The sequence below is a fragment of the Arachis ipaensis genome, chromosome B4 (assembly GCF_059453495.1).
Source record: "Arachis ipaensis isolate K30076 ecotype BB chromosome B4, ASM5945349v1, whole genome shotgun sequence".
Lineage (NCBI taxonomy): Eukaryota > Viridiplantae > Streptophyta > Magnoliopsida > Fabales > Fabaceae > Arachis > Arachis ipaensis.
In genome coordinates this window covers 85,095,028-85,107,672 of record NC_142439.1, presented here as the reverse complement: position 1 = coordinate 85,107,672, position 12,645 = coordinate 85,095,028, and the positions used below count along the sequence as shown (strand labels likewise).

General features: G+C 32.6%; 1 protein-coding gene and 1 non-coding gene across 2 annotated transcripts; one reads left to right on the top strand and one right to left on the bottom strand.

The window, feature by feature from the left end:
* Positions 1-1,081: 1,081 nt before the first annotated feature.
* On the top strand, positions 1,082-1,185 carry LOC148568206 (small nucleolar RNA R71). Its single transcript, XR_015883041.1, has one exon. It is a non-coding gene; the product is annotated as a small nucleolar RNA R71 (small nucleolar RNA).
* A 5,658-nt stretch (positions 1,186-6,843) lies between these two features.
* On the bottom strand, positions 6,844-12,360 carry LOC107639472 (beta-amyrin 24-hydroxylase). Its single transcript, XM_016342980.2, has 2 exons — positions 11,232-12,360; positions 6,844-7,549 (listed from the first exon to the last, which is right to left on the bottom strand). Exons 1-2 carry the CDS (start codon positions 12,123-12,125, stop codon positions 6,911-6,913), a joined length of 1,533 nt encoding a protein of 510 aa, XP_016198466.1. The 5' UTR covers positions 12,126-12,360; the 3' UTR covers positions 6,844-6,910.
* Positions 12,361-12,645: the final 285 nt, after the last annotated feature.

Sequence of the window (12,645 nt, the reverse complement as noted above, 5' to 3'; positions counted from 1 at the left end):
GTTCACATGCAGAGATACAAACAAGTCTAGGAACCTTGAGTATATTCTTTTTCCCACAGCACCATTGAGCAGTTGAGGGAATGGTGCATAGAGCTTCAGCAGCTCTTGTTGTGAGATTTCTGGTTCTTTGTGATCTCTATCCTCCTCCTTAGTTGAGTTGTCTTCAGGTTGTTTGCACATTCTGCCTTGCTTGTCTTCAATCTCTTGATCACTTGTAGTGACCATTTTGCAATCTTCCCATCTTACTTTCTTTGCTTCTCCCTTGGGGTTTTTCTCAGTGTCACTTGGGAAGCTATCAGTAGGTTTGGGAATCTTCTCAGCTAAATATCCCACCTGGAATTCCAGCTTCCTAATGGTCTCTCCCTGGTTCTTGATATTGGCTCGCACCTCCTCCTTGAACACCTTATTTTCTTGAATCTCTTGGCTTATTCCTTCCAGTAAGGCTTCAATCTTAGAGAGCCTATCATCAATTGATGAGTGGTTCGGAGCAGATGTGCTGTTTTGGTTTTGATAAGTATGTGGAGAAGTGTTGTTGTGGGGGTGTTGAGATGTCCTCTAGGTGAATTGTTGGTGAGCTGCATTGTTGTTGGAGTTGTAACGTCTCTGGTCTTGGTTTTGATCTTGCTCACTTCCCCACCCAAAGTTCGGGTGATTTCTCCATCCAGGGTTGTAAGTCTTGGAGTATGGATCATAGTTTTTCCTTGGTGAATTCCCAATGTAGTTGGCTTGCTCCTGACTCCCTTCTGCTTCTTGGTTTATTCCTTCTTGTGTTGTTGATGAAGTGGAGATTGCTGCTACTTGGTTCATCTCCATCTTCTTGGTGAGGTCAGCCAGCTGCTGGGTAATGAGCTTGTTTTGGGCCAACAGAGCATCTACATTGTTTAGCTCCATCACTCCTCTTGTGTTCCCTTTTTCGGAAGCATAGAAGTAGTCATTTTCTGCTACTGTTTCAATAACATCTATGGCTTCCTCAATGGTCTTCTTCTTGTTCAAGGACCCTCCAGATGAATGGTCTACTGCCTTCTTTGACTCATAAGAGAGCCCTTCATAGAAAATGTGCAGCTGGACCCATTCGTTGAACATGTCAGGTGGACACCTCCTTGTTAAGTCTTTGAACCTCTCCCATGCTTCATACAGAGACTCACCATCCTGTTGCCTGAAGGTTTGAACCTCAGCTCTCAGCCTATTGATTCGTTGAGGAGGGTAGAATCTTGCTAAGAATTTGTTCACCACATCCTCCCAAGTTGTCAAGCTCTCCCTTGGGAAGGATTCCACCCACTTGGCTGCCTTGTCTCTGAGTGAGAAGGGAAATAAGAGCAATCTATAGGCGTCAGGATGAACGCCATTAGATTTCACTGTGTCACATATTCTCAGGAAGGTGGTCAAATGTTGGTTGGGATCTTCTTGAACACCTCCTCCAAACGAACAGTTGTTCTGAACAAGGGTGATGAGCTCTGGTTTAAGTTCAAAGTTGTTGGCATGGATTGTTGGTTTTTGGATGCTACTTCCACAATTGCCTGGGTTTGGATTAATGTAAGAGCCCAAAACTCTTCTATCCTCCCCAGCATGATTTGCTCCACCTCCTCTGCCATGGTTGTGAATCTCTTTTTCATGATGATTTTCCATGTTTTCTTCCATGTTTGGTTCAAAGTATTCCTCAAACTGTTCCTCTTCTTCTTCAACACCAACTACTCGTTTTCCTTTTGCCTCCCTCCTTAGTCTAAGGAAGGTTCTCTCTGGTTCAGAATCAAAGGAAGTTGAAGCCCCGCTTCTTCTCCCTGTCATACAACCAACAAGTACAAGCAGAGAATATAGGTGCAGACAGTATTTGTGTCAGAATTGATGTTAGTTGTGGGTGATGCAATATATCAAACAGTTAGTGGGTTAGCAAACAGAATTGAAAATAACAAAGAAAAACAAAAGAGTAGAGGTAGAAGAGAAGAAGTTTAACTAAAACAAAAAGTAAATCACTCAAACAGAAAATGAAATACACAAAATAAAATGCTCAATCTAGTGATCTTCCAATCTAATCATTGTTGATGCACAATCAATCCCCGGCAACGGCGCCATAAACTTGATGCACGAAAAACTTGTCTCTCAACAAATCTCCCTTCGGCAAGTGTACCGAAGTTGTCGTCAAGTAAAAACTCACAATAGAGTGAGGTCGAATCCCACAGGGATTGATTGATCAAGCAACTTTAATTAGAAGAATGTTCTAGTTGAGCGAATCCAGAATTTGGGTTGAGAGTTGCAGAAAATAAAATGGCGGGAATGTAAATAACAGAAAAGTAAATGCTAGAATTAAAGGACTGGAAGTAAATGACTGAAAATAAATTGCAGAATTGTAAATGGGAATGGGGGATTTTCTCATAAAAGTAAATCGCAGAAATTAAAGAGAATGGGTGAGATTAGAGATGGGGAGTTCATTGGGCTTATGAGATTTTGCAATTCTCCGGATCAAGTTCATTTTCATCTCTTCCTCAATCAATGCACTCATTGATCTCCTTGGCAATATTAAGTGATTGAATTACAATTCCTTGCAATTCAATCTCTCAAATCTTGATCAATAGCCAATTCCTTGGTCAATTGCTCATGAGAAGAGATGAAGTATGGTCACTGATTATACCACATGCATTTCCCAAACCAAGTATTGAGAGGGTTACAGTCACATACCCATCCAAACCCAATTTGGTCCAGCATGAGAAAGCATTTCTAGCTTGATCTCTTCATTCCTCTTCCAAGGTTCAAAAGAGATCTAAGTTTGAATAGCTTCTCTTCCAAGATAACTACTCAATTGGATGAAGATCGAAAGCTTTCAAGTAAAATCAAGAGGAAAGATAGAAGAAGAACAATGAAAATTAGTATTGATCCATCAAATTACAACAGAGCTCCCTAACCCAATGAAAGGGGTTTAGTTGTTCATAGCTCTTGAAAATGAAAACAAAGATGGAGAATACATCATAAAACTAGAAATTGCAAAGAAAGTAAATACAAAGAGTGGTTCTTCAGCCTCCCCAGCTATTTTACAATTCAAAGCTACTCCTATATATACTACTCTTCTCAGCTTCTAGTTCACTCTTCAAGTCTTGGGCCTTTGGATCTTGAGTTTGAAGCAGTTCCTTTCTTTATTTGGGCTTGGCTTTACTTGCAGAGAGTGCAGAGTGGGCAGAGACTTAAGCTCAGGGCGTAAGGAGTGTTAATCATTTAATGAAAGTCCAAGTTCGGGAACGTTAGTGACACTTAACATTGTCACTAACGTTCCAATGCACCCCTTTTGCCTTTCGTTAAAACCCACGTTAACTAAGTTAACGTGGCTTTTAACGTTGCCTTGTCAACCTTCGAGAACGTTAGTGACACTCAACATTGTCACTAATGTTCCAGTGTGCCCCTTCTTGATTCACGTTAAAGCTCACGTTAACTAGGTTAACGTGGCTTCTAACGTGGCCTTTGCCATCCTTCGAGAACGTTAGTGACATTCAACATTGTCACTAACGTTCCAATGTGCCCCTAGGTCTCACGTTAGAGTCCACGTTAACTAGGTTAACGTGGCTTCTAATGTGGCCATCTTTTAGCCATCCCAATGTTAGTGACAATGTTGAGTGTCACTAACGTTGGCTCATCTTTCATTTCTCATCGTTAGCTTCCACGTTAACCAAGTTAACGTGGAAGTTAACGTGACTCTTGGGGGTTGTGTGGTTGCTTCAACGTTAGTGACAATGTTGAGTGTCACTAACGTTGTCGACAACTCTTCATTCTCTATGTTAGTTCCCACGTTAACCAAGTTAACGTGGGAGTTAACTTGGTTAACGTGGAAGCTAACGATGAGGAATGAAGGATGAGCCAATGTTAGTGACACTCAACATTGTCACTAACGTTGGGATGGCTAAGGATGGCCACGTTAGAAGCCACGTTAACCTAGTTAACGTGGACTCTAACGTGAGACCTAGGGGCACATAGGAACGTTAGTGACAATGTTGAATGTCACTAACGTTCTCGAAGGATGGCAAAGGCCATGTTAGAAGCCACGTTAACCTAGTTAACGTGGGCTTTAACGTGAAGCAAGAAGGGGCACACTAGAACGTTAGTGATAATGTTGAGTGTCACTAACGTTCTCGAAGGTTGACAAGGCAACGTTAAAAGCCACGTTAACCTAGTTAACGTGGGTTTTAACGTGAGGCAAAGGGGTGCATTGGAACGTTAGTGACAATGTTAAGTGTCACTAACGTTCTCAAACTTATATTCTCACTAAATATTAACACCCCTAACGTCCTAAACTAAAGTCTCCGCCCACTTCGCACTTTCTCTCTGTAAGTAAAGCCAAGCCCAAATAAAGAAAGGAACTACTTCAAACTCAAGATCCAAAGGCCCAAGACTTGAAGAATCACACTAGAAGCTGAGAAGAGTAGTATATATAGGAGTAGCTTTGAATTGAGAAGGAGTTCTGGAGGCTGGGAAAAAGAGAACTACTCTCTGTATTTTACTTTCTTTGCAATTTCTAGTTTTATGATGTATTCTCCATCTTTGTTTTCATTTTCAAGAGCTATGAACAACTAAACCCCTTTCATTGGGTTAGGGAGCTCTGTTGTAATTTGATGGATCAATACTAATTTTCATTATTCTTCTTCTATCTTTCCTATTGATTTCACTTGAAAGCTTTCGATCTTCATCCAATTGAGTAGTTATCTTGGAAGAGAAGCTATTCAAACTTGGATCTCTTTTGAACCTTGAAAGAGGAATAAAGAGATCAAGCTAGAAATACTTTCTCATGCTGGACCAAATTGGGTTTGGATGGGTATGTGACTATAACCCTCTCAACACTTGATTTGGGAAATGCATGTGGTATAATCAGTGACCATACTTCATCTCTTCTCATGAGCAATTGACCAAGGAATTGGCTATTGATCAAGATTTGAGAGATTGAATTGCAAGAAATTGTAATTCAATCACTTAAGATTGCCAAGGAGATCAATGAGTGCATTGATTGAGAAAGAGATGAAAATGAACTTGATCCGGAGAATTGCAACATCTCCTAAGCCCAATGAATTCCCCATCTCTTATCTTACCCATTCTCTTTAATTTCTGCCATTTACTTTTATGAGCAAATCCCTCATTCCCATTTACAATTCTGCAATTTATTTTCAGTCATTTACTTCCAGTCCTTTAATTCTAGCATTTACTTTTCTGTTATTTACATTCCCACCATTTTTATTTTCTGCAACTCTCAACCCAAATTCTGGATTCACTCAACTAGAACATTCTTCTAATTAAAGTTGCTTGATCAATCAATCCCTGTGGGATTCGACCTCACTCTATTGTGAGTTTTTACTTGACGACAAATTCGGTACACTTGCCGAAGGGAGATTTGTTGAGAGACAAGTTTTCCCCGCATCAATAGTTACTATTTATAGATACATAAATTATGAATCAGATGAACAATGACTTAGATCTATAATTGTATAAAAATTTTGATGTAGAAAGTTTCATTGAGAAGGAAACTTTTGATGTTGTAGTGTTTATATACATATAAATTATTATTTATAATAGAAATAAATCTTGTAATAATTAATAAAAGAAAGCTTTGATGTTGGAAAGATTATGAAGGTTTAAAACAGTCACTAAATTCAGAAAAAAACTATCACAGAAATTAGTAACTTAGTGACAGTTTCAAATCGAGAAACCATCACTAATATTTTAACAAAAACAGTCACTATATTTAAAAACTATCATAGAAACTAGTAACTTAGTGACGGTTTTAAATTGTCGCTAAAAATTTTATGACAGTTTAAAACAGTCACGAAATATAAGAAAAACTATCACATGATTTAGTAATTTAATGACAGTTTCAAAATGTCGTGAAATAATACATAAAAAGCAAACTGACAAGTGTTATAAATAAGCGATGGTTTTATACTTCAAAAACCGTCACAAACAGTTTAGCGACACTTCTTATCACTGGTGGTCCAAAATCATCACTATGTCAACTGACGACTCTTAAATCCATGACGGGTTTTTAACCATTGCGAAAACATTTAGTGATGGTTAAAACTGTCGCCAAACAATAAAAAAACATCGCAAAAAGTTATTTTGTTGTAGCATACATAAATGTATAATAACTGATTTCGGTGATTGATTTTAGGGTATAAATAACATTTTGAAATTTAATTACAAAATTTAAAATAGTATAAGAATCGAGTTAAAAATTTTTAAACTATAGATGAATTTGGTAAAAATATAGTTAGCAGAGTAATTTAATCAAAGAATAGTGTTTGAATATTTTTTTCATATGGAATTATCTTCTAATTATAGATATAATGTTATTTTAAACTTTTAAATGGTTAGAATTATTAATATTTTACTTTTTCATAGTAGTAAAAGTGATAAGTCTATTCAATTATTAATATTATAATAAAAAGTCAAAAAGTCACAAAAAAAAAAGTAAAAAATACTTGCACACAAAAGAGTATACACAAGACAAAAGTATATCCGAAAAATGAAAATATAGTTTAGTAGTGCATTTCAAAGATTGTTTTTACATGTCAAAATTTACTTTTTTAGTTGTATATGCAACTTTGGATCGAGAGATAAAAACAAACTGAAAATTATTTTTTGAGTTGTTATATAGCAGTTTTAGAGATTACAAATTGCATGATTGTAATTTTATGTTAGATCAACAAAATATTAAATAATAAAAAAACAATTTTAACTTATAAAAATAATCTTTGAAATATATGATATTATTTTATAATAATTTAAATATATTTATTTTTTATTTATATTTTTTGATGTGTACTTTTGTCTATTATTCATTAATATTAATATATAAACGGCAGGGTAAACATAAAATTAAGGCAAGAAATGAATTGGATTCTTCACTGCTGCAACCATGAAACACATACATGTTCCTTTAATTTCACGCCGATGAGAATGGAGCAAAGCGAGCAACAGGCTTGCACTTTAACGGCTTTGCCAAAAACACAGTTACCCTTCCTTCCTCGGACATATCAACCCCATTATTTTTTCCATCGTTAACAACCCAATCAAAGCACTGAATCAAACTCGCCAGTGTTCCTTGTATAACAAGCAATGCAAGTGAGGTGCCAGGGCAGCTTCTTCTTCCACTCCCAAAAGGCAGTAACTGATAGTATTGGCCCCTGACATCGATTTTACTCTTTCCAGGTTCTTCCGTTTGCAAGAACCTCTCAGGAAGGTACTCGAGCGCGTTGTCCCAGTGGTTTGGGTCCCTTCCAATGGCCCAAGCATTGACAAAGATCTTGGAATACTGAGGAATGTCATAGCCTTCGACTTGGCAGCTTCTTAAGGCTTCTCTTGCGAAGATCGGTGTTGGTGGGTGAAGCCTCAGAGTTTCTTTGACTACTGCTTGGAGATAATGCAGATTTGGTATATCTGATTCTTTCACCAGTCTGTCCTTCCCAACTACAGAATCGATTTCTTCTCTTGCCTTCTTTAATGCGTGTGGGTTCCTTATCAGCTCTGCCAGTGACCACTCTAACACACTTGCTGGCCCATTAGTCCCCGCAATGAACATGTCCTGTGGAATCACATTGTGTACCAATGTCTAACTAATTAAGGAGAAACATAAAACAACTAATATTTTTTATTAACATTACTTAATATTTTATTTTTATATTATTAAAATTTAAAATTTAAAATTTATAATTTATAATTTAATATAAAAATATATTTGTTGATTAAATATTAAAAAAAATTATATTTTATTAACAATTTAGCGCTGTTAATTAATTAAGGTGTTTTACTAAACAGAAATGGGATTTAAACAACCCCATACAGTAGTTGTGACACGTGCTTTATGATTTTGTGTATGTCATGTGATATTAAGATTTTTTTCTCTTTTTCCGGTTCTAATAATTTCTCTCGACATGGTTCCCCTGTGTAGTTTCACACGCAACGTGTGAACTGCAATCCGATCCAAAAGAAATTTAAAGGTTACACGCACGAGGCACGACCTGTTAGCATCACATGCGTGTACGATGAATATTCCAATTAAAAATTCTAAGAGACTATAAAAATCGGTTTAAAGTAATTTAATTTTTTTATTTTTTATATTAATTAATTATTATAAAAATAAATATATAATTATAAGTATTATACATATAAAATTATAAAATATAAAATTAAATATAAATTTGTGTTATTACCTCTTTAACATTATTCTGATTCTATAATTATTTGTGAAATTAGTTAAATGTAATTTAAAAAAATGTAAAAATAAATAATTGTTATGTTTAAATATTTAAAAAAAGTTAGTGGAATATATGTAAATATATTGGTTTATTTTAAACGTTTATACCACCAATAATATTTATGAGCAAAAGACAAAAGGAGAGTAATATCATACATCAGTCTTTATGAAAACTTTTGTAGGTACTGATATGATGATTTTAAAATTTTTAGTTTTATATTTTTTTTTTCAACTAATCATTAAGATTTACTTATCCAACAAAGTAGAAAGTTAGAAATCAATTTGATCATTAAAATTTATTAAAAATTAAAGTATTTAATTAATTTTTTTTAAAAATTGATTTAAAGTATTGTTTAAAAAAATTAGTGGGACCCATTATAACTAAATAAACTGATTGAGTAGTAATGTCTAAGTGTGTGTTTAGATTACAGTGTATAAACGGGAGTTTGCATAAAATTCATTTTGCAAACTTGATTTTGATAAAAAGTAAGTTTGTGTTAAAGTGATTTATATTTGGCAATCTTTATATCAAAATAGATTATAGTAAAATAAATATTGTTTGGATTACACTACTCAAAATTACTTTCAGATAAAAAATTACTAAAATAGACATCAACTTAAATAATCTTTGTATATTATCTTATCATTTTAATTTAAATATTTGAATATATTTTATTAATTAATTTTATAATAAAATTAATATATATATATATATACTAAAATAAAAATAACATATAAAAATTGACAAAATATATTTTTAATTAAAACTAACAAAATATAAATTTTAGAGAGTACTAAGAATAATAAACAAAATTAAATATTTACTTTGGTAGTAATTGAAATAAATCAAAAAAATTTTTGATGATATTTTTTATATAGTATATTTTTAATACTCTTAGTACTCTTTTTTAATATGTTATAATTTTTTATTATTATTATTTACGATTAATTTTTTGTTTAATTTACTTTACCTAATAGGATCAATAAATTATATTATAAAAAGATAATAAAAAAATAATACAAAAAAATCACAATTATAAAAATGTATAATGTCAAACAAATAATTAACAAAAAATAAAAATAATAAATAATAGAAAAAAAGAGTTCATATAAATAGAAATAATAAAAATTTCATAAATAATACAATAACATGCATAAAAGATAAAGTTAGTAAAATATAAATAAAGATTGAATGTTGATGACTAAAAAATTTGCCAAACCAAAAATTAAAACTTTGAAAAAATTTAAACTTGTTTCTTCTCTTCCAACATTTTTCCCAAACACAGCCTAACTAATTAAAGTACATTTGAGAATAATTATTGTATAGGCACAAAACTTACTATGGCATGTTATATTTTATTACCATTCTATACGAAAATATTTAGTAATAAAAAAGAATTAATAAAAAATAAATAAAATTTATTTTATTTAATATTTATTAATTATTATAATAATTAATAAATATTAAATAATTTTTTCCCTTCTTAACATTACCAATTATATAAAACTTGGTGGGATCTATTAAAAAGATGTGAATGTATGTCAAATGAAGTGACACATGCCAATTTTTTTTTTAACATACTTAATGACAAGTGTATCTTAAAACAAAAATTCTTGTCTAAACATAGTAGCCATTCATATATACTTAATTACAGATCTAAAATGTTAATAAGAATCCTCGATCAAGTAAAACCTGTTTTTGACATTTTTTGGTTGGCATATTAACAAACAAATGTTTACTGAAATATATTTTAAATCTAAATAGGGAGAAAGTGGATCATTAAAGAGATCCACCATTCAATTCAATAATAGACTAATAGTAGATGTAGGAGGTATATACGTGTGTGTATGTAGGATGTATTAATATATATATATATATATATATATATATATATATATATATATATATATATATATATATATATATATGTAACTGTAAGGCATTTGGTGTACAAACTTTTATTATTAAAATGCCTTATGTATATCTAAAATTTTGTTTTTGAAATTTTTAAATTTTGAACTCAAGTCTTCAATTATATATCAGGTCTTTACCGTCTTAACTAGTCATATATATATATATATATATATATTTGTTAATTTTGGTGCACATTTAATAAAAAAAATAAATTAATAAGCTTATTCATACATATTAATCTTATAATGAGATCAGAATATAAAAAAAAGTTTGATTCATAACTTTCTTCTTGAAAATATTTTTCATTATATATAATTTATAAAAAAATATTTTATTTATACTTTTAAGATTTGAATCAAAGACCTCTTAATTAAAGAGTAAGACACTTAATATTTCTACTAATCTCATATTTATTATTATTACACATATTTGATGGACCTCTTAATTAAAGAGTAAGACACTTAATAATTTTACTAATCTCATATTTATTATCATTACACATATTTGATGGATAAAAATATAGATTAATACGCACTATTAATACGTTAGCAGATGAGAGGAATTTGATAAACAAATTTTTACTTTTATAATATCATATATATATATATATATCTTCAGAAAGAAAATATTTTGTGATTTCTAAAATTTTAACACAGGAGTTTTTGGTTATAGTGTAAGGTGTTTACCATTTTCACTAATCACACATTTTGTTAAGTATAAAACACATTCAATAAACAAAAAGGTGAATTCATAGTACCTAATAATATACTAGTATATATAATGAAAATTGGAAAAGAATTTAATGTATAAATTTGCTCTCAAAATACTCTTTATTATGTATATCTATGAAATTAAAAATTTAAATCCAAAACCTCACATAGCTAAAATATAAAGACGTTATTATTTAAACTAATTTTTTATTTATAAACATAGTTAATAAATAAAATTATATATTAATAGAGACTGAATATATTGGTATATATAATAGAAAAATCATAAGTAACTAATATTTTTCGCATATATGTGGCCCTTACCCTTACCCTTACTGATTCGTACAAGAGAAAAGACAGAAGAAATTAAAGAAATAGTACTTACCAAGGCGAAGGCTTTGGCACTTTCTCTAGTGAGTTTATTATCACCATCTGCTTCAATGAGGTCCAAGAGAATGTCAAAGAGATCCTTCTTCCTGTCACTATCAGACTTTGACCTTGCCTCTTCGTGCTCCTTCAAAACCTGCTCCATCATTACATCCAATTGGTGATGTGTTTCCCAGTTCTTCTTCCCAAACCCTTGAAGATCAAAAGGCCTCATGAAACCAACTATATCCCCCAAATTAAACGCTCCAAGAAGCTCCCCAACTTCCCTAATCACCTTCCTCAACCTGGCAACCTCGTCGTCGCTCTTGATGCTCTTCTTTCCCATTGTCATCCTCGAAATTATGTTATTTGTGTGCCTTATCAACTCGTGCCTCATCTCGATCGCCTTACCGGTTTTAGATATTTCTAGAATGTTCCTCACAAACGCCTCCACTTCGTCTTGGCGAGTGTCAACGAAATGTTCTAGGGTTCTCCCACTGAGGAGCTCGTTCATGCAGAGCTTCTTCAGGAACCTCCAGTATGTTCCGTACGGAATGAAGAAGTAGTCGGCGGCACCATACGTCAAGCTCTCACTCGCGATCATGATTGGCCGGTTGCAAAAGGATTCCTCATTGGTCTTAAGGATTTGCTTGGCCATTTCTGCTGACGAAGCAACCACGACGTGCTTGGAACCAATGAGAACATGAATAAGGGGTCCATAGCGAAGTGATAGTTTGTATAGCGCTTGGTGAAGGAGGGATCGGAGGTAAGGAGCGTGTCCAAGAAGCGGCAAGGAAATTGGGGGACCTGGGGGTAGCCTAAGACTTTGGGGTTTTGTGAATAAAGATTTAATTAAAATGGTGGAGATGAACCATAGAAGGAACAACACAAGGTAGACTTGAATATCGAGCATGGTTAGTTGAACTGATGGAGAAGAAGAGTGCTAATTAAACAACTCAAGGTATGCTAAGATTAGTGCTGGTTTTATTTAAAGCTTCATGCAATTGAGATCATATAAATAGAAGAATCATGTTGTTCATTGTTCACTGTCACTCCCACCGTCTTCAATCAGAAATAATTAGGGAACACGCAGTGGAAGCTAAGGCTGCATGAGGACCTCGTGGGTCAATATTTTATATTTGAGTTCCTTAGATGCATAATGCAATTCTTCAATATTTTATATTTGAGTTCCTTAGATGCATAATGCAATTCTTTTTTATTTTCTTTTTCTTTCGGTTTTTATCTGATGGTAGATAAAAGATGGTAAGAAAAAAAATAAATCTGTCAACACTCTTATTTGTAAAAGGATAGAAAATTTGCTAATATTAATTTAACCTTAATTTAAATATACGACAAAAAAAAATGAGTTATTTGACACTAAAAACAATTATTTCATGGAATAGAACCGTAATTATTTTTTAATATGATGTATA

What these genes read in the sequence shown, in the direction of transcription:
- LOC107639472 (XM_016342980.2), bottom strand. Translation starts at nt 12,125, where the DNA reads ATGCTCGATATTCAAGTCTACCTTGTGTTGTTCCTTCTATGGTTCATC. An exon ending in GTGCCAAAGCCTTCGCCTTG is followed by an intron (nt 7,550 to 11,231) that starts GTAAGTACTATT and finishes GTGATTCCACAG; the next exon opens with GACATGTTCATTGCGGGGAC.